The sequence below is a fragment of the Triticum dicoccoides genome, chromosome 4A (genome assembly GCF_002162155.2).
Source record: "Triticum dicoccoides isolate Atlit2015 ecotype Zavitan chromosome 4A, WEW_v2.0, whole genome shotgun sequence".
Lineage (NCBI taxonomy): Eukaryota > Viridiplantae > Streptophyta > Magnoliopsida > Poales > Poaceae > Triticum > Triticum dicoccoides.
In genome coordinates this window covers 411,834,922-411,856,785 of record NC_041386.1, presented here as the reverse complement: position 1 = coordinate 411,856,785, position 21,864 = coordinate 411,834,922, and the positions used below count along the sequence as shown (strand labels likewise).

General features: G+C 42.4%; 1 protein-coding gene and 1 pseudogene across 1 annotated transcript; one reads left to right on the top strand and one right to left on the bottom strand.

The window, feature by feature from the left end:
* Positions 1–13,312: 13,312 nt before the first annotated feature.
* On the bottom strand, positions 13,313–15,451 carry LOC119283527 (annotated as a pseudogene).
* Positions 15,452–15,710: 259 nt separating this feature from the next.
* On the top strand, positions 15,711–20,036 carry LOC119285990 (proteasome subunit alpha type-5-like). The gene is made up of 9 exons (XM_037565332.1): positions 15,711–15,871; positions 15,989–16,070; positions 16,230–16,310; positions 17,053–17,166; positions 17,246–17,347; positions 17,845–17,903; positions 18,978–19,080; positions 19,474–19,539; positions 19,635–20,036. The coding sequence occupies exons 1-9, from the start codon at positions 15,858–15,860 to the stop codon at positions 19,725–19,727; spliced, it is 714 nt and encodes a 237-aa protein (XP_037421229.1). The 5' UTR covers positions 15,711–15,857; the 3' UTR covers positions 19,728–20,036.
* Positions 20,037–21,864: the final 1,828 nt, after the last annotated feature.

Below are 21,864 nucleotides of genomic sequence, written 5' to 3'. Positions count from 1 at the left end.
TCATATGCTCCATGACGTTCAAAACGTTGTTGAAGTCCCGGTTCTAAGCCGTAAAGCATGGCACACTGAACTATCAAGTAGTCATCAGCTTTGCTTTGCCAGACGTTCATAACATCTGGTTCAGCTCCTGTAGCAGGTTTGGCACCTAGCGGTGCTTTCAGGACGTAATTCTTCTATGCAGCAATGAGGATAATCCTCAAGTTACGGACCCAGTCCGTGTAATTGCTACCATCATCTTTCAACTTTGCTTTCTCAAGGAACGCATTAAAATTCAATGGAACAACAGCACGAGCCATCTATCTACAACAACATAGACAAGCAAAATACTATCAGGTACTAAGTTCATGATAAATTAAAGTTCAATTAATCATATTTAAGATCCCACTTAGATAGACATCCCTCTACTCATCTAAGTGATCACGTGATCCAAATCAACTAAACCATGACCGATCATCACGTGAAATGGAGTAGTTTTCAATGGTGAATATCACTATGTTGATCATATCTACTATATGATTCACGCTCGACCTTTCGGTCTTAGTGTTTCGAGGCCATATCTGCATATGCTAGGCTCGTCAAGTTTAACCCGAGTATTTCTGCGTGTGCAAAACTAGCTTGCACCCGTTGCATGTGAATGTAGAGCTTATCACACCCGATCATCACGTGGTGTCTCGGCGTGACGAACTCTGGCAATGGTGCATACTCAGGGAGAACACTTGTACCTTGAAATTTAGTGAGAGATCATCTTATAATGCTACCGTCAATCAAGCAGAATAAGATGCATAAAGGATAAACATCACATGCAATCAATATAACTGATATGGTATGGCCATCATCATCTTATGCCTTTGATCTCCATCTCCAAAGCACCGTCATGATCACCATCGTCACTGGCGCGACACCTTGATCTCCATCGTAGCATTGTTGTCGTCTCGCCAAATATTGCTTCTACAACTATCGCTACCGTTTAGTGATAAAGTAAAGCAATTACAGCGCGATTGCATTGCATACAATAAAGCGACAACCATATGGCTCCTGCCAGTTGCCGATAACTCCGTTGCAAAACATGATCATCTCATACAATAAAATATAGCATCATGCCTTGACCATATCACATCACAACATGCCCTGCAAAAACAAGTTAGACGTCCTCTACCTTGTTGTTGCAAGTTTTTACGTGGCTGCTACAGGCTGAGCAAGAACCGTTCTTACCTACGCATCAAAACCACAACGATATTTCATCAAGTTAGTGTTGTTTTAACCTTCAACAAGGACCGGGCGTAGTCACACTCGGTTCAACTAAAGTTGGAGAAATTGACACCCGCGAGCCACCTGTAACATCCCAAATTTTCAATTTGGAATGTTATACATTAGGTCATCATGCATATCATATTTTATTTTGCCTTTGGTTTTGATCCTAGAAAATCCTAAGCAACTCAAGGACCCACGGAGAGAGTTGGGGATTTCGTTATTTACGTATTTGAGTTTTCTCAAATTATGTAAACAGGATCATTTGATTTTATTTATTTTATCATCAATTATTTCTATTACAAAAATATGAGAGAGGGAATAAAATGACTTACCCAAAATATAGAAATATTGAGGATTTAATAAAAAAATCAAATAAGATTTATTTCAGAGTTTTTCGGTATTTTTATTTCGCGTTTTTCAAAGTTGTAGTTTGGGCCCAGATAAATGTTCACATTATCGGGCTTGATTTTAGGAACCTGGCAAAATTTATTTCGCGATTTTTGGATTCCGTTTAGTATTTCTTTTTATTTTTCTTCTGAGCGGATTTAAAAAAAACGCGTAACCGACTTCGGGCCGTATTCGGCCTGGACTCCGCCGGCCTAGGCTATATAAGCCGCCGCCCCGGCCCGAGGAGAGCCCAGCCGCCGCCGCCTAACCTAACCCTAGCCGCCGCCGCCTCTAGCCGCCGCCGCCGTCGCCCGCCGGAGTTGCGCGCCTTTCGAGGTTCGCCGCGGCCTCGTTTTCCGTGCTGTTTTTTTTTTAAATTCTGTTCGTCGTTTTTCTTTTTCGTCGGATTTTCCGCGGTTATTTTCTGATCGCGATTTCTAATCCGATTTTCGTTTTAGTATAACTTTTCGCTCGTTTATCGGAATCAGGCGATTCAAGCGCCTGGAGGTTCGTCTCGAAACCCTCTTTCCGAATAATCAACTTAAACAAGTTTTTGCTACTGTAAAATTTGCCCTAGATCCAGATTACTAGAACGAAGTTGTTTTCTTTCGCCGTTTGATTTCTTTTGCTTCGTTCGATTTGATTCTTTTTGCCAACTGGAGTTCTTAAGTTGAACTTTCTGGTTAGATCTTCTATTTGAGTTTTACCTGTGCATTAGATGAGTACTTATTGTATGCTTGTTGTTTGTCTGTGATAGAATACCCGGAGTGCGCCGCCTGTTACGTTGAATCTCTAGGTTTCGCGGATCATCAGCAAGGCAAGTAACACTTTGATCATACCTTTTTCTACAACCCAGTTTTATTGCATTAGATCAATCCTCACACATTGCATGATTAGGATCTAATTAAATTGTGGGATGGGAAGTAGATGAGGTAGTACCTATTACCTGTTTATTACCAAACCTTTGGGAGTTACTTCTACGTTTGCTTATTATGCCATGCTATGCTAGTAGACGTGGATTGGGTGAGTGATATCCATGACAGATGTGAGATTGATAATTAATGGTTTATCTAAGGTGGCAACCTAACACACATCTGGGTGGATTGAGGCACCTGGGGTTACCAGGACTTGCCTGTTTTCTTTTGGACCGCCACCCAGGCTCAAAGGGATCATGAGATTATTCATACTAGAAACTTCTGTGTGCAGCCACAAGCCATTATGGGCTCTAGCATAGTTGAGTAAGTCGTGCGAACTCTTACAGTGATAGACTAGCAGATGTAGGGGAAAGTAGGTGTACCGGTCTACCCGTCGTAAGGTGCTAGCGCTTCTGAAAGACTGTGTCTCGGTCATCCGTCTTCTCAAACACCCTGTAGTGCGAGAAACCAAACGGAGGCGATCGAGTCTTGTGGGGAAAGTGCGCAAACCTCTGCAGAGTGTATAAACTAATCATGATTAGCCGTGTCCCCGGTTATGGACATCTTGAGTATCTGGTACCTGGATTTTCATGTGAATCTCAACATGATACTCTAAATTAATTTTGATGGGTTTTAATGATGTTACTTAATTGGGATTGAGAATGCTGTCAACCATTCTCAGTGTTTAACAACCACCATGATAGTAATTAATCTTATTCCTTTGAAGTAGGGAAAAATTGGCTTTACGCAAAAACAGTAACCATAGAGCTTTCCACCAGCCAAATACGCATATAGTATAGTTGTTGCATTCCATTACTCTCTATGTGTTACCTTGCCAGCGTATTCCATGTGCTGACCGTTATCGGGCTGCAACGTTAATGTTGCAGACTTTTCAGACGACGATTGAGGAGTTTTAGGTCGTGGTTCTATACTCAGTGATGCCGTTGGCGTTGATGGACTCACTTACCTTCCAAGCCTTCCGCTGTTATCGTTATTAGATGGCCTTAAGCCATATTTATTGTAATAAGTTCTCTTTTGAGACACTCGATGTAATAAGTGTGTGATTGCTACTCTACTATAAATCCTCCGAGTACTATGTGGTGTCAGCATTACTGATCCAGGGATGACACCGGAGCACAGAGATCAGACTGTTTGAGGTCTGGTCGCTACAAAGATGGTATCAGAGCACATGTTGACTGTAGGACGTGACCCTAGAAAACTGGCAAGCCCATAGCAAAGATTTTTCTCTACAACTTTCCCTTTCAAAAAGATCTTTTACCTCTCTTCTCTTCTGAGCTTATTCAAAAATTCTCTTTAGTGAGACCATACCCCTTTCCCCTTTTGACCACTCGAAGATTCCACTGATGAGACCACTCCAAGAAGTACAAGATATCGGACAACTAAGACCACTTCGGAATGAAGAGTATTTTCCGTGCATCTGAATAATGGAAACTACAACGATTGAAGACCGGAGACAAGTAGAATTTGAAGGCTCTGAAGAATTCCCAGATTTGTATGACCTAGGAAGGCTACCCTTATGGAACTTGGCAGACTATGGAAGTTGTCAATACCCGAGATCAAGGTGTATTGGAGAAAGACCAAAACATGGAGAGTTGAGAACTCAAGGATTTGTCAAGGAAAACCCTAAGGCAGGAGATATCAACTATGGAGAGATAGCTCATGGAAATGACAAGAGAACAACCATAGCTATCCATGAGGTTATCGCCCGCTTATGCTATTGTCACCGTGCTGAGTTAAGCATGCTTGTGCATGGAAGGATTAAATGGTAGAAGGCTGATGGAGCACCTATCAGCAAGATGCAGTTTTAAACTTAGCTGGTGTATCACCAAGATCTGGAGTAGTACATCAAGAAGTTTAAGGTGGAGCTCCATGAAGCCGTATTAGACAAGGAAGCATTTCATGAAGAACTCAGGAACCAAAAGCTGAAAGTAGCCAAGCTGGAGGAGCTACAACCTCGAGATACCGGAGATTTGTCAGGAACTGAAGGACAGTAGGACCATGGTTCATGCGAAGGATGTTGAAACCAGAAGTTTGGAACGCAACTCTAGAATATTAAAGGACGTCACGAGAGACTTCGCATCATAAGAGTTGATCTGGCAAAAGAACTTGAGAAGGACAAGCATGATCGGAAGAAGCCATTGGAGGCTTGAACAAGGCTTGAAGAGTTTGGAGACGTTGAAGATTTATTGACCTTTAGAAGACCAAACCCCTATTATATACCTACGTTAGATGCGACATTTGTGAGCTCTCATTTGTTTGATGCCTTTCCCGACAGCCACAAATAAAATCTGTCTTTTCAAAACTTTTGTTTGTATTGTGTGTATCCCTCTCTATATCTCTTATCTCACCCCAAACCCATGGACCCAATAGAGGATGAATGGAGATGAGCTTGTATTTTCTGGACCGATGAGTCAGTTGGAGACAGACCGATGGATTTAGAACATGGAAGATCACATGTAGAATAACCCTATAGTTGGAAATGATATGACCCAGCATGCTCTTCTGTGCTTTGAAAGAGGTGCTGCTACTTGGTGGAGGATGTACCAAACCATGAATGGATGGCAAGGAGTAACCACTTGGAAAGAATTTAAGTTAACTTTGCCAAAGTCTCGGTTTGTGTCCCAGAAGTTGAAGCCTTATGGAAAGGATATGAAGAAACCTTATGCATGCAAGATTTGTGGAGAAATAGGACACACCCATAAAGAACACAAGGATGAATGTCCGAATTGTGAAGAAAGTCACCCAGTTGAAGAATGCCCAACTAGGCAGATTACTTGTTTCTTGTGTGAAGATACTACCCACTATCCTGCTCAGTGTCACATTTACCCCATGGTACAACGAACCATCCAGCAGAAGAAAGAAGCAATGAAAGGAGCCCTTATGGAAAGTTTAGAAGAACCTGTGATGAAGGAAGGAGGTGCAGGACACCGTTGTCATGGGACGAAGTTGGAGACCGCCAGTTGTTTGGACCAGATTTGGTTAAAGAGTCTGAACAGAAGGTGAAGTTGATTCGCGATAGGCTCAAGGTAGCCCAGTCCAGACAGAAGAGTTATGCAGATTCTAAATGCAAGGAGACAGTTTACGAAGTTGGAGACAGAGTTTATCTTCGAGTATCTCCACTTCGAGGGATTAAGCGCTTTGGAGTTAAGGGGAAGTTAGCGCCACGATTTGTAGGGCCATATCGAGTTTTGGAGCGTATGGGAGAAGTGGCTTACAAGTTGGAATTGCCAGAAGGATTAACAGGAGTTCATGATGTGTTTCACGTTTCTCAGTTGAAGAAGTGTCACGCGGAGATGGCTGACATACCTTTGAGAGACACAGTGCCATTGGAAGCAATTCAGTTGGATAACAATTTGACCTATGAGGAGAAACCAGTCAAGATCCTCAAGTTTGCCAGTCGAGTTACTCGCAGCAAGGTTATCAAGTTTTGTAAAGTTCAGTGGAGCCACCACACGGAGGATGAACCCACCTGGGAGCGAGAGGAAGATTTGCTCAAGGACCGCCCTCACCTATTTTCTAGCCAACCCGAATCTCGAGGGCGAGATTCATCTTAAGGGGGGTAGGTTTGTAACATCCCAAATTTTCAATTTGGAATGTTATACATTAGGTCATCATGCATATCATATTTTATTTTGCCTTTGGTTTTGATCCTAGAAAATCCTAAGCAACTCAAGGACCCACGGAGAGAGTTAGGGATTTCGTTATTTACGTATTTGAGTTTTCTCAAATTATGTAAACAGGATCATTTGATTTTATTTATTTTATCATCAATTATTTCTATTACAAAAATATGAGAGAGGGAATAAAATGACTTTCCCAAAATATAGAAATATTGAGGATTTAATAAAAAAATCAAATAAGATTTATTTCGGAGTTTTTCGGTATTTTTATTTGAATTTAGGATAAATGCGCGTTTTTCAAAGTTGTAGTTTGGGCCCAGATAAATGTTCACATTATCGGGCTTGATTTTAGGAACCCGGCAAAATTTATTTCGCGATTTTTGGAGTCCGTTTAGTATTTCTTTTTATTTTTCTTCTGAGCAGATTTAAAAAAAAACGCGTAACCGACTTCGGGCCGTATTCGACCTGGACTCCACAGGCCTAGGCTATATAAGCCGCCGCCCCGGCCCGAGGAGAGCCCAGCCGCCGCCGTCTGACCTAACCCTAGCCGCCGCCGCCTCTAGCCGCCGCCGCCGCCGCCCGCCGGAGTTGCGCGCCTTTCGAGGTTCGCCGCGGCCTCGTTTTCCGTGCTGTTTTTTTTAAAAAAAAATCTGTTCGTCATTTTTCTTTTTCGTCGGATTTTCCGCGGTTATTTTCTGATCGCGATTTCTGATCCGATTTTCGTTTTAGTATAACTTTTCGCTCGTTTATCGGAATCAGGCGATTCAAGCGCCTGGAGGTTCATCTCGAAACCCTCTTTCCGAATAATCAACTTAAACAAGTTTTTGCTACTGTAAAATTTGCCCTAGATCCAGATTACTAGAACGAAGTTGTTTTCTTTCGCCGTTTGATTTCTTTTGCTTCGTTCGATTTGATTCTTTTTGCCAACCGGAGTTCTTAAGTTGAACTTTCTGGTTAGATCTTCTATTTGAGTTTTACCTGTGCATTAGATGAGTACTTATTGTATGCTTGTTGTTTGTCTGCGATAGAATACCCGGAGTGCGCCGCCTGTTACGTTGAATCTCTAGGTTTCGCGGATCATCAGCAAGACAAGTAACACTTTGATCATACCTTTTTCTACAACCCAGTTTTATTGCATTAGATCAATCCTCACACATTGCATGATTAGGATCTAATTAAATTGTGGGATGGGAAGTAGATGAGGTAGTACCTATTACCTGTTTATTATCAAACCTTTGGGAGTTACTTCTACGTTTGCTTATTATGCCATGCTATGCTAGTAGACGTGGATTGGGTGAGTGATATCCATGACAGATGTGAGATTGATAATTAATGGTTTATCTAAGGTGGCAACCTAACACACATCTGGGTGGATTGAGGCACCTGGGGTTACCAGGACTTGCCTGTTTTCTTTTGGACCGCCACCCAGGCTCAAAGGGATCATGAGATTATTCATACTAGAAACTTTCGTGTGCAGCCACAAGCCATTATGGGCTCTGGCATAGTTGAGTAAGTCGTGCGAACTCTTACAGTGGTAGACTAGCAGATGTAGGGGAAAGTAGGTGTACCGGTCTACCCGTCGTAAGGTGCTAGCGCTTCTGAAAGACTGTGTCTCGGTCATCCGTCTTCTCAAACACCCTGTAGTGCGAGAAACCAAACGGAAGCGATCGAGTCTTGTGGGGAAAAGTGCGTAAACCTCTGCAGAGTGTATAAACTAATCATGATTAGCCGTGTCCCTGGTTATGGACATCTTGAGTATCTGGTACCTGGATTTTCATGTGAATCTCAACATGATACTCTAAATTAATTTTGATGGGTTTTAATGATGTTACTTAATTGGGATTGAGAATGCTGTCAACCATTCTCAATGTTTAACAACCACCATGATAGTAATTAATCTTATTCCTTTGAAGTAGGGAAAAATTGGCTTTACGCAAAAAAGTAACCATAGAGCTTTCCACCAGCCAAATATGCATATAGTATAGCTGTTGCATTCCATTACTCTCTATGTGTTACCTTGCCAGCGTATTCCATCTGCTGACCCGTTATCGGGCTACAACGTTAATGTTGCAGACTTTTCAGACGATGATTGAGGAGTTTTAGGTCGTGGTTCTATACTCAGTGATGCCATTGGAGTTGATGGACTCACTTACCTTCCAAGCCTTCCGCTGTTATCGTTATTAGATGGCCTTAAGCCATATTTATTGTAATAAGTTCTCTTTTGAGACACTCGATGTAATAAGTGTGTGATTGCTACTCTGCTATAAATCCTCCGAGTACTGTGTGGTGTCAGCATTACTGATCCAGGGATGACACTGGAGCACAGAGATCAGACTGTTTGAGGTTTGGTCGCTACACCACCTGTGTGCAAAGCACGTCGGTAGAACCAGTCTCGCGTAAGCGTACGCGTAATGTCGGTCCAGGCCGCTTCATCCAACAATACCGCCGAACCAAAGTATGACATGTTGGTAAGCAGTATGACTTGTATCGCCCACAACTCACTTGTGTTCTACTCGTGCATATAACATCAACGCATAAACCTAGCTCGGATGCCACTATTGGGGAACGTAGTAATTTCAAAAATTCTCCTACGCACACGCAAGATCATGGTGATGCATAGCAACGAGAGAGGAGAGTATCGTCCACGTACCCTCGTAGACCGTAAGCGGAAGCGTTATGAGAACGTGGTTGATGTAGTCGTACGTCTTCACGATCCGACTGATCAAAGTACCGAACGTACGACACCTCCGAGTTCAGCACACATTCAGCTCGATGACATCCCACGAACTCCGATCCAATAGAGCTTCACACGAGAGTTCCGTCAGCACGACGGCGTGATGACGGTGATGATGTTGCTATCGACGCAGGGCTTCGCCTAAGCACCGTTACAATATGATCGAGGTGGATTATGGTGGAGGGGGCACCGCACACAGCTTGGAACAATCCACTTGTGTGTCCTAGGGTGCCCCCTGCCCCCGTATATAAAGGAGTAAGGGGGAAGGCCGGACGGCCCTTGCAGGGCGCGCCAGGAGGAGGAGTCCTCCTCCTAGTAGGAGTAGGACGCCCCTTTCCTACTCCTACTAGGAGGTGGAAAGGAAGGAAGAGAGGGAGAAGGAAAGGGGGGGCGCCGCCCCCCCTTCCCTAGTCCAATTCGAACCAGAGGGGGAGGGGGCGCGCCACCTGCCCTGCCGGCCCTCTCTCTCTCTCCACTAAGGCCCATGTGGCCCATTACTTCTCCCGGGGGGTTCCGGTAACCCTCCCGCACTCCGGTTTTCTCCGAAATCATCCGGAACACTTTCGGTATCCGAATATAGTCGTCCAATATATCAATCTTTATGTCTCGACCATTTCGAGACTCCTCGTCATGTCCGTGATCACATCCGAGACTCCAAACTACCTTTGGTACATCAAATCACATAAACTCATAATATCGATTGTCACCGAACATTAAGCGTGTGGGCCCTATGGGTTTGAGAACTATGTAGACATGACCGAGACACTTCTCCGGTCAATAACCAATAGCAGAACCTGGATGCTCATATTGGCTCCTACATATTCTACGAAGATCTTTATCGGTCAAACCGCATAACAACATACGTTGTTCCCTTTGTCATCGGTATGTTACTTGCCCGAGATTCGATCGTCGATATCTCAATACCTAGCTCAATCTTGTTACCGCAAGTCTCTTTACTCGTTCCATAATGCATCATCCCGCAACTAACTCATTAGTTGTATTGCTTGCAAGGCTTATAGTGATGTGCATTACCGAGAGGGCCCAGAGATACCTCTCTGACAATCGGAGTGACAAATCATAATCTCTATCTATGCCAACTCAACAAGTACCATTGGAGACACCTGTAGAGCACCTTTATAATCACCCAGTTACGTTGTGACGTTTGGTAGCACACAAAGTGTTCGTCCGGTAATCGGGAGTTGCATAATCTCATAGTAATAGGAACATGTATAAGTCATGAAGAAAGCCATAGCAGTAAACAAAAACGATCAAGTGCTAAGCTAACGGAATGGGTCAAGTAAATCACATCATTGTCCTAATGATGTGATCCCATTTATCAAATGACAACTCATGTATATGGTTAGGAAACATAACCACTTTGACCAACGAGCTAGTCAAGTAGAGGCATACTAGTGATACTCTGTTTCTCTATGTATTCACACGTGTATTATGTTTCTGGTTAATACAATTCTAGCATGAATAATAAACATTTATCATGAAATAAGGAAATAAATAATAACTTTATTATTGCCTCTAGGGCATATTTCCTTCATATCTAGTGAACTATGCTTGATAAGGTCAAATGCCAATTATGTCATAGCCTTGAAGCATCCATTGATATGTCTATGCACCGTTTCCGGACTATGCTGAAACCTATCAGTCAATGTACGATAACTCGCATTCCTGGAAAGCATGTACATAAACATCCCTGGTTGCTCTTCAACGCCGACTCCTTTTGAATTTCGTAAAAGATTTTTGGATCTAAGATGGCCGCATAGAAGTTGGAAGATGTGGGATTCCATCCTAAGAATATCATGGCACCATTGAGGGTGGCCATCCAATATTTCTTGGATATACTTAGCTCCGTTAAGAATGGATGTGTTCATTGGATTCTTTTCTCTCCTATAAGATATACAATATAATGTCGGGAAGACAAGAAACATCATCTCCTCCTCCTCCGAATCAGTACATGACTCATATCCATCATCATGGTTACTCGTATCCATTATCTAGCGAGAAGAGATTACAAAATAAATACCACAACTCTCCTTCGAAGTAAACACAGTAGTATATGTAATCTATGTTATGACAGTGGAAATAAAAGGAGCACTAGCACATCAAGATAACGAGATTAGTGTAACATGAAAAGGTATTACCATACTTTTATTGGTTGATGTAACATTTGAGTATAGATGCATATAGACAAGCCACAAGCCCATATGCAAAACAATGAATAAGAAATCAGTGACACACACACAAGCTGGACTGAATGCTTTTGAGTTAATTAAGTACCTTCAGTTCTGAGCTTTAAATGTCAAAAGAGCTTCACAGAATCTTGAACCCTCCAAATCACTCTAATAGTTCTGCATTGCACAAAGGCAGCAATGAGCCAATGACATCAGTAGCATATGAACAGAAGTTGAACATCTTATGTCTACACTAACAAACTAGAAACAGTAGTACCAAGTGCCTCCAATAAGCATTTCAAATGTATTGGATAGGCACACTTGTCAGCCTTTGGAACTTTTGAAGATCAAACTCTCCCAAATAATAGGGGGATATGCCAGTTGTCCTGATTCCACTTAATGCAAATGACCGAAGATCTAACGAATGAGCTGTAGTCTACAAATGTGAAACTCAAAGACTTGAAACTGTATAGCGTCAAAGGGGTGGAGGGACATAGGAGCTTTTGCATGGCATGGCTGACCAGGAAAGGACGGGCAGAGGAGGGGCAGAAGAGGAGGAGGGAAGATACCTTGACGGAGCAGAGGAGGCCGCTGGAGGAGTAGCGAGTGGCTGTCGTGGTTAGGTAACAACTATCGATAAATAACGTCGTCACTGTCACCGTCGCAGTCAGGAACGAGTTGTAGTTACCGTCGCGCCTAACCCCCGACATGGTCAATGTGGTCGGCACCTCACCACATCGCCGTCGCGAACGTCGATGCTTCACGCCCTCGGGGACACCGGCGTCGGTGCCTCTTGGCTGCGTAGCCTCGATCTAGGTCTAGAGCGAGAGGAGAGGTGGGGAAAAACGACGAGCAGTGGTCTGTATCAGAAACCGGTCTATTACGGGTGTAAACCAGAAAACTAGTGTAAATTGCGCAGCCCAAAAACGACATGCCAAGCACCTGTTCGAGGCCCGTCCGCATTTTTCTCACAGGGGTACATTTTACAAGTGTTTTGGGCCCAAAAGCGAGGAACCAAGCGGGGCCTAATAGACATTGCCTATTTAGTCTGTAAAACAATGCAGCAAACAAACTTGTTGTGTAAGCAAAATTCAATAAATAGCAGGTGCCACAAGGGGATGTCCCATGGTGTATGCTCTTTTCGGATGATGTGGTGCTAGTCTACGATAGTCGGACGAGGGTTAATAAAAAGTTAGAGATGTGGAGTCAGACTTTGAAATTAAAAGGTTTTAGGCTTAGTAGAACTAAAATCGAGTGCATGAGGTGTTGTTCCAGTTCTACTAAGCACGAGGAAGAAGTTAGCCTTGATAGGCAGGTCAGGTGTCACCTCAAAAGGACACCTTTTGATACTTGGGATCAATGCTGAAGAAGGATGGCGATATGGATTAAGATGTGAGCCATCGAATTAAAGCTGGATGAATGAAGTGACGCAAAGCTTCTGGCATCTCAGTGACAAGAGAGTGCCACAAAACCTAAGAGGCAGGTTCTGTAGGACAACTATTCGACCTATGATGTTGTATGAGCTGAATTTTTGCCAACTAAAAGCCAACATGTCCAATAGCAAAGATGCTCATGTAAAGATGGATATGTGGCCATGCAAAAAAGGATCGGGACTGAAATGATGATATACATGATAGAGTTGGGGTAGCACTGGTTGAAGAGAAGCTTGCCCAACATTGTCTAAAAGATTGTTTGGGCATATGCAACGAAGGCCTCCAAAAGTGCCAGCGCATATTGGATAGTTAAAGCATGCTAATAAACGTCAAGAGAGGTTGGCGAAGACCAAACTTGACATGGGAGGAGCACGTAAAGAGAGATCTGAAGGGTTGGAATATCACCAAAGAACTAGCCGTGGACAAGGGTGTGTGGAAGTTGGCTATCCACATGCCAGAACCATGACTTGGTTGAGATATAATAGGTTTCAATTCTAGCCTACCACAGCTTGTTGTAGGACTTTTTAAGCAATGCATATGAGAAAAGTCACAATGGTCTGATGTTAACATTACATCTACATACATTCTTTAATCACATATGACACTTCTATACAGTGAAAACTCACAATAGTACAACGAAAAGGTTACACACACACATTAACTTGATAAAAGTAACAACAGATGGGCTAGTTATGTTGGCAACATACAGTCCCTTATACACAGAGAAATGGAAATAATGATCAATAAGTTACTGCTGGTCACCTGTCTAGCTCAAGAAAATCATACTGAAGTTCAGAGATACACTCAAACTGAAAGAATGAACTTGCCTCGTCTCTATCATCATGGAAGCTACCTCTAGCAGAAGCCTGGATTGATGATCGATATTGTAAGCTCTGGCATAAGCCATATTCTCTAATACATCAGCACTGTCCAATCCAAACCTAGAATCCAGTAGTCACTTGTTTAATAACCAAATTCATGTTAAAACCAACCTAAAATCCAGTATTCACTTGCTTAGTAATCAAATTCATGTTAAAACCAACCTAGAATCTAGTATTCACTTGCTTATTAAAAAATTCAAGCTAAGAGCCAAAGTAACTAGTGTAACCAAAGGTGTCACCTGTCTGCTATCTGGAGGAGCCTCTGAGGTCTGAATGTCCCCTCTGCGTCAATGTAGAGAGCCTTTCGTTCACCATCACCTTGGTCCAATAGAAGCTGAAATATATCATGTTTAACATATGCGAGATTAACAACAAGATTCGGGTGTCAATGCAAAAAAACACACCAATAAATGAAGTCTCACCTGACATGTAACACACAGAGTGTGACACAACTAACTCTTTCCTGAGCGGAACTCACCATATAACTCTGTGATAGATCATGTTTCTATCCCCCTGTTGAAGGTAGGTTAGATCCGATACTCAATGGATCACAAGTCATTTATTAAATTATGCAGAGAGGGAAAATCATAAAGCTGATAGCACATTACCATCCAAGATCTTATCAAGCTCCCTTGATCCAGTTGTAACTTGAATGATCTCTAGCCTCTGTGCATGTAGTTGGCTCGCACTTGTAAATCCCAGCGGAACAAGCTTGGATGCTGCAAACATTTGTAGATAGTAAATATTTTACAGTGTGCTATAAAATTTCCATGCAAAAGACAATTCTGGTCTCATGATTACTTGCCTGCCTCAATTATCTTGTCAACTTTGGCCTCACCGATTCCTTTGATTTGCAAAAGATCTCTCCTTGGAGTGTAAGCCACATATTCTACTATGTAAAGACCGACATCTTTGAGCTTTTTCACATCTAATGTAGCTATTCCAGATGCCTTGGCAAGAAAATATCAGAGTTAATGAAAACATTTGTTGACAAGAAATGGGCACTACTTAACCACTAATTACAGCTTGTCACATGGCAATAAAGATATGAGGATCAAAAGCACCTAAACCACTAAACCAGCTCACAACAGCCTTGACATACGCCACTTTGACAAACACATGACAAAAAACTATTTCTACTACTAGAGTTTTCTGAAGAAATTATAGAATTAAGCCATGCGTTCAATTTGGTGGCTGGTTGCTAAAATTTCCAGTTAGCAAGATATGGCATGCATGCAGATAACAAGTTGCTCATTTCTTCACATTGTTCATGTTGAAATATAACAATCCAGGCGCATATGAAATATTGTAGTCTTTGGTACATTCACGTATGCAACAAGACAATAATAATAATAATTCATAAAAGCAATTTAGCAAAGAAGACAGTGGATGCTGACATGTCGCTACAATTTCCAAGCGATTTTAGAAGCAAGAACCCTTAAATTAGAGCTTAACGCGTAGAAGTAGTACTGTATTAAATATTGAATCCGCCACCTCAACTTTTGATGAATAAATAAGTTTAACCAAGAATACGCAAGTCATCTCAATTGCAAGTTGAGCGGATATCCCCTTCAAAAAATGAACACCATTAAGGGGCGAATCCGTAGGAAGAAGTCAAGAAGGTGGGCTTTTGTGATCAAGAACCTGCAGAAACACCCTCAAATCCAAGTGGCAACACCAATTTTGAATATCAATTCGCCTGCAAGGGGAACGGAAACTCCAAGAAATGCGCGCCATTTGGGGTGGGGGACGGGGGAGAATCGAATCAAGAACTTCCAGCAAGAATCTAAATCCACACCGCAAGAAGCCAACAGCGACCCCAAATCGAGACATACTCGCAGCAATCGTCCTATACGCGGAGCGGAAACCCTGAGAAAGCCTCGAGCTTGAGGAAAACATTTGGGGACCAAGATTGGGACAGAGTTTTGATAGAGCACCTGGAGCTGCTCAATGGTGAAGGGACCGTGCTCCCCCTCCTCCTGCTCCACCGTCGCCGTCTTCTGCTGCGCCGTCGTTGCCGCCATGGGCAACACACTAGTAGAGGAGAGAGACGGTCGGTTGGGAGGGAATTGTGAAGGGCGCCAAGGCGGAGAGGAAGAGGCTTTCGTTTATTGGATCTTCTTCAGGCCTGTGAACGGGCCACTACTTACTCTTTTCTTTTTTGAGCAACAGGCCACTACTTACTTGCTGAGGCCTAGTGGACCAGAACTAGCTTGGGCCTGGCTAGGCTAAAGTGTTGGAGGCCCGGAAAAGCCACTACAGTCCGTCCTCCCCAAGAAAAGAAAACTCCGTCCCAAGAAGAAACTCGCCGCCGTCTCCTCTCCTCTCTACTAGTACTTGGTTCCCAAGAAGAAACACCACCAAGCACCCACCCCGTGTAGTAGAAATAGAATCAAGTGCTTCGAATTCCGATCCGCATCCGCCGACGCGATGTTTCTCACGAGGTAATCGATTTCTTCCTCTCCAAGCTCAGCTCAGGATTTTGTTATCGATTCTTTGGATCTGTCGCCGACGGCGGGATTGCTGATTCTCATGGGGTTTCTCGGCGTGTGTGTGTGCAGGACGGAGTACGACCGTGGGGTCAACACCTTCTCCCCGGAGGGGCGGCTGTTCCAGGTCGAGTACGCCATTGAGGCCATCAAGGTGAGATTCATTGTGGGGGTGGGGGAGGCCAGATTCGTGGGGTTTTGGGCCTGAGGTTGGGCATTTAGGATGAGACTGCGGATCTCCGGATTTCGTGCTGAGATTGATGTGCCCCTCGCTACATTCTTATGATGCTGATCCTTCTGTTATGGATTGCAGTTGGGCTCCACTGCAATCGGCTTGATGACTAAGGATGGTGTTGTACTGGCTGTTGAGAAACGTGTCACCTCACCGCTGCTGGTAATTTTGCATATCCACTTATTAATTTATATTATTGTTCCTGTGAAATACTACCATATCCTTCAGCTGTATGCTTGATGACTGTTGATGATCTCTTAATGGGCAAAATGTCCACATTCTTAGATAGGTCCATTAGGGTTTTCACTATTATCTTTTTTGTTCTATGTTTCAACTGTCAAGATGTTGATATTGTTCTTCAGGGTATATCCAATTTCTTAGTGCTTTAACAGGGTAGGTTCTGTTGTTGTTTAACCTAATTTATGCATTCTGCCAAATATTGACAAATTGATTCATGTCTACTTACCAGACTGGAAAAATAATGTACTACTGGACAACTTAGAAATATGTCGGTTTGTTTTTTCAACACATAACTATCACTTCTTTTATCTTCATAACTCATCGTCAAGGATCACTGGACATGTGATGATTGGTTGAATCTTGTGCACATGTTTTGTCCCCATTTGTCAGACAAGTATTTTTCTGTTTCTTGTTTGGATGATATGCACAAGTACTTGACGCCCATTTTTTTACCCATAGCTTGTTTGTGTTAATTAATAAGGATCTACATGAAACTTATATGTAGCGGTAAAAGATAACTGCCTGATGCTGACTGTATTTGATGTTACTTAGTTGTCTTTTATTCCTTGAGGTTCCATCATCCTTCAACTTTTAGTTCCTATGTTAGGTTGTACCATGCCCAAACTGTTGAACACTTCAAGTTTTCTTTGCTATGATTATACAGGAACCAAGCAGTGTGGAGAAAATCATGGAAATTGATGAGCATGTCGGCTGTGCCATGAGTGGCCTTATTGCTGACGCCAGAACACTGGTTGAGCATGCTCGTGTTGAGACTCAGGCAAGCTATTTGGTTATTATTACATACATGCAAGTTCTGCCCTCTATTGGTTAACTTCACTTCATATGGTCTCAAACAGAATCATAGGTTCTCATATGGGGAGCCAATGACAGTAGAATCTACCACACAAGCTATCTGTGACTTGGCTTTGCGCTTTGGTGAAGGTGATGAAGAATCAATGGTGAGTCTCATTCTCTTTTTTCTACTAATGCAATGACAAAAGGTATTGCACACGTGCAGAAGATGGGAAACAGGATCATTTTTCTGTTGTTGCATCTTCTTTTTCTAAAGGAAACAATGCTGTATATCACACTTTGATGGCTGCATACTTCCTATGGTAACAAAGTATAACTACGGAGGAAACTGAACATCTTTGTTGGAAATTTTTGTAGTGTAGTTAACATAATAGACATTTTTTAGATGACTGCCAAAATTTATGAAAAGTTTGTGGATCTAGACCAAACCAGCACGTGTTTAGTTTGGCTTTTGCTGATTATTATCTTCTAGACTTGAGTTACTTTGTTAACCTGTACTTGCAAAGACTCATGAACTAGTCAAAGCAATTTTGTTAATCTTGACTAATTACTTTGCTGTATTTACCCGCTCACATTTTTCTGTATTTTACACACGTACCAATATCATAGAGTAAGGTTCTGATGTACTTGTTTATTTATGCAGTCACGGCCGTTTGGAGTCTCTCTCCTTATTGCTGGTCATGATGAACATGGACCCAGCTTGTAAGTATCGATCCCTTTAACTCAGATCATTGGGTTGTCAGTAACTCTTATTGATAATAAACTTTTAGAACCACTTTGTAAGTATCGATCCCTTTAACTCAGTTCATTGGGTTGTCAGTAACTCTTATTGAATAATAAACTTTTAGAACCAGTTTGTAAGTATCGATCCCTTTAACTCAGTTTATTGGGTTGTCAGTAACTCTTATTGAATAATAAACTTTTAGAACCAGCTTGTAAGTATCAATCTCTCTACCTTTTATACAAATTGAAAAACAGGTGTGGTAGCATGCCGCGTGGTTGTCAGTAACTCTTATTAAATATAAATTTGATTATCTTTATCATAGCAGCTAGAAGTTCGGAAAGCAGAGCAACTAGCTATAACAGAAACGATGCTTTTCTTTGTTTAATATATATTGCCTTTTTCTAGATTGTCACGTCAATTGCCATCCCTGACCCCTCACCCTCAGTGCTGCCAAAATGATACCTTTTGTTTCCAGTTACATGAATTATAACCGGCATTAGTTCCTGTACACCTACATTTTATGGAGACTATCTGAGAAAAGGAATTCACCAATAGTTGTTCTAGTGGCCGTTTCCATCATCCCCTGTTCGCTCAATCTTAGTTGATATGATGAAGATAATCAAATTTTACTGCCAAGGTTTCTAGTTTAGTTGCTTTACTTTCAAAATTCCAACTGCTGTGTAAGTTGACATGATATTCAATTATAATCAAGGAGAGTTGATATTTGAAAACTGGCATATCAAAGAGTGTTATCCAATGCTTCGGGGTTTTATATGTTATATTTTCTATCCTTATACATTCATGTATTATTTCTCCCCAGATGAGCAACTATATCCCTGCTTGATGATAAGTCATAAGAATCATGTCTTCCATCTTAACTGAGGTTGTTACCACTTGATTAGATGATGCACTTGAAACAGCTCTTTCCTTTGTGTGGTATTTCTATCTGTCTATGTTGTGAAGCGAGCATCATGTAATTACTTGTGTGATGATCAGTTTACAAAGCCAAGTGAACTTTACTAGTATCTCATCGATCAATTATTGTCTTACAGGTATTACACAGACCCATCGGGGACCTTTTGGCAGTGCAAGGCCAAAGCCATTGGGTCGGGCTCTGAAGGAGCTGATAGCTCATTACAAGAGCAGTACAACAAGGTATCATAACTATCTAAACAGGGGATAGACCATAAGTTAGGTGCAAGCATGCAGACAACTTTAGTTCCAGCACTAACAACATGAAAAATTCCCATATCGTTTGGAGAAAAATCTGCTGCATGGGTCATAGACATAAATTGCATAGCAAGTCTGGATCAAAAATCTGAGCTAACAGTCTTAGCTATGACATCAAAGCCATCAAAGCCATTTATGTGGTGTTTACGGACATGCACCAGTTGAACTGCTACAGCTTAGAAGTCTTGAATTTTGCTGTCTACACAGTACGCAGACCTACATATAAAATTTGGTGCCGTGTTGTAGCCATGCTTTCAGTAGTTGCCGGAATTCATGCATGCAGAATTGTGCTTGAAAAGAATTGACATGTTGATGCAGGAACTGACCATCGCTGAGGCAGAGACCATAGCCCTTTCTATCCTGAAGCAGGTTATGGAAGAAAAGGTAGGGCATCTCGACCCTTTCCATATTCGTCACTCGTAGGTTCAATAAATACCGTGTCACAGATGCCTAATAATATGTAATCTCTTTTGAAACAGGTGACCCCGAACAACGTTGACATTGCGAAGGTCTCCCCTAGCTACCACCTCTACACCCCTTCTGAGGTTGAAGCGGTCATCTCGAGGTTGTGAAGGATTGCCACTTTGTGAGACAGCTCTTGTATTCCCATGTACCCTAAGGCACAATGAACTATGAACTCTGTTGTGGGTTTGGGTTGTCTGCCTACTGTTGAAGGGATATTAGTGCCTGCTTGGGCGTTGCATCTGATTCTCATCTCCCAGTCCAGTCATTTGTTTGTAGCACTAAGACGTTGTGTCACCAAAAAGAATTAGTACACATAATTTTCAGCATCTAGCAAGTGCGTAGGTATCACTGGCTGCATTTGTGTGCATTTGGTTTGTAAACATCTCTACTGTTAAGGGGAGTTGGTGTTTGTACTAGTGGCGTGTTTGGTTGCTTGCATTAAGCTCTGCCAGGCCTGTGCGGGAAGAAATTGGCCTGTTTGGTTGGTTGGGTCGGATCCAAAAGCTGGTTGCTCGCATTAGCTAGGCACGCGTGGGAAGAAATTGACCCGTTTGGTTGGTTGGGTCGGATCCAAAAGCTGGCCCACACAAAGCTTAAAGCACCTCTTGCTTGGCTTTGAGGTAACGGCTGAATTGGCCTTTTATGCAACCTGAATGCACACATGATTGCAAGTACAGAGCTCACGCATGGAGAGAAAGAAGGAAAGAGGTCTGGTTTGGAAAACTGAAGATGGAAAAGATTTTGCGTAATCAACTATTCTGCCAAAACAGAGCTAATATGAAAAGTCTACTAGTATTGGGCCTAGGCTAATGCTTTTACAAAAAAAATAGAAAAAGCCGCTTATGTGCCAAGGAAAAAGACCAGGCATACCCTTGTATATGTGGGTATATGGCCGATTGAAAAACCCAATCGATTCTTTCACAACCTTACGTTACTTTTTCTCCTACGCTCTTTTCTTTTCAGCACCTAGCTCGTAGCTTCTGCCTAGCCCTAGCAAACCTAAAGTTTGGCTCATCTTTGCCGTCTTGCATTGAAAAACGGTCGGTTTACCTCCACGAAAGCGAGGAATCAGATCTCAACCCCAACAACATCATCGCCATCACACTTGAGGATCTGCCTGTGGATGAACAGTAGAAACTTGAACAGGAGCTTGAGGAAGAGAGGGGGAAAAGCTGAAGCAGAAGTTGGCGGGCTTCCAAAGGACAAGAAACAACGTCATCCAGAAGGTAGCTACACCAAGTCATCCTGCTGGGGTAAGTAAAACTGCTTGTACAGAAGAGATTGCACATCTAATTGATGTGTCTGTAGCTAGTAAATACGACAAACAAATGACAGACATGGCACGCACGGTTACTGAATCTGTAGCTAGCAAATTTGATGAGTTCAGAGAGCAAGAACGTTATGAGAAACAGCCGGTGCGTCCAGAAAATAGTAGGTTCACTAATGTACCTAACCCTATGCACACACCCGTTGCAGTACTCAATGTTGTGCAGCCCCACATCCCGTTAAGCAATGACCAAAGTGGCCAAAATTACATTGGCAATTCGGCCAATAATTTTGTACCTACTGCTGCTACTCCTGCTTTGACTTCGGTTCCACAAAATTTCAGCAGCAATAACCGAAGTGTTGGCTTTAATTCCAATCTGCAGCAACTCTACTATCAAACAATAGCATATAGCACACCACCCTTGCCACCTATTGGTACCGGGGTTCCTTACGGGCTGGTGCCAGATGCGTGTTTTAATGGTTCTTCGCAGCAAATGTATCATGCTCAAACTTCTTTGTCAGAGTTACCGCTACGTACTTATCGTGCATCTATGCTACAAGCTAGTTCTCCGCAACCTACTGAAAATTTTAAGGATCAACTTGCTAATATACTTAGAGAATTTGGCTTGGAACCTAAGGGTAGAGAACATGCATATCAAAAACCCTACCGTGAATATTCCGACACAACACCTTATCCTCGTGGGTTTAGAATTCCAGATTTTGTTAAGTTCACATGAGAAGATGGTAGATCAACCTTTGAGCATTTAGGACAATTTTTAGCACAATGCAGTGAAGTTGGTACATCAGATATTTTTAGAGTGAAATTATTTCCTTTGTCTTTATCTGGTACTACATTTACTTGGTTTACACCGCTTGCTCCTAACTCTATTGCAACATGGGCTCAATTGGAGCAGAAATTTCATGAGTACTTTTATGGTGGTGAAACTGAACTTAGACTTTCAGATTTGACAGTGGTTA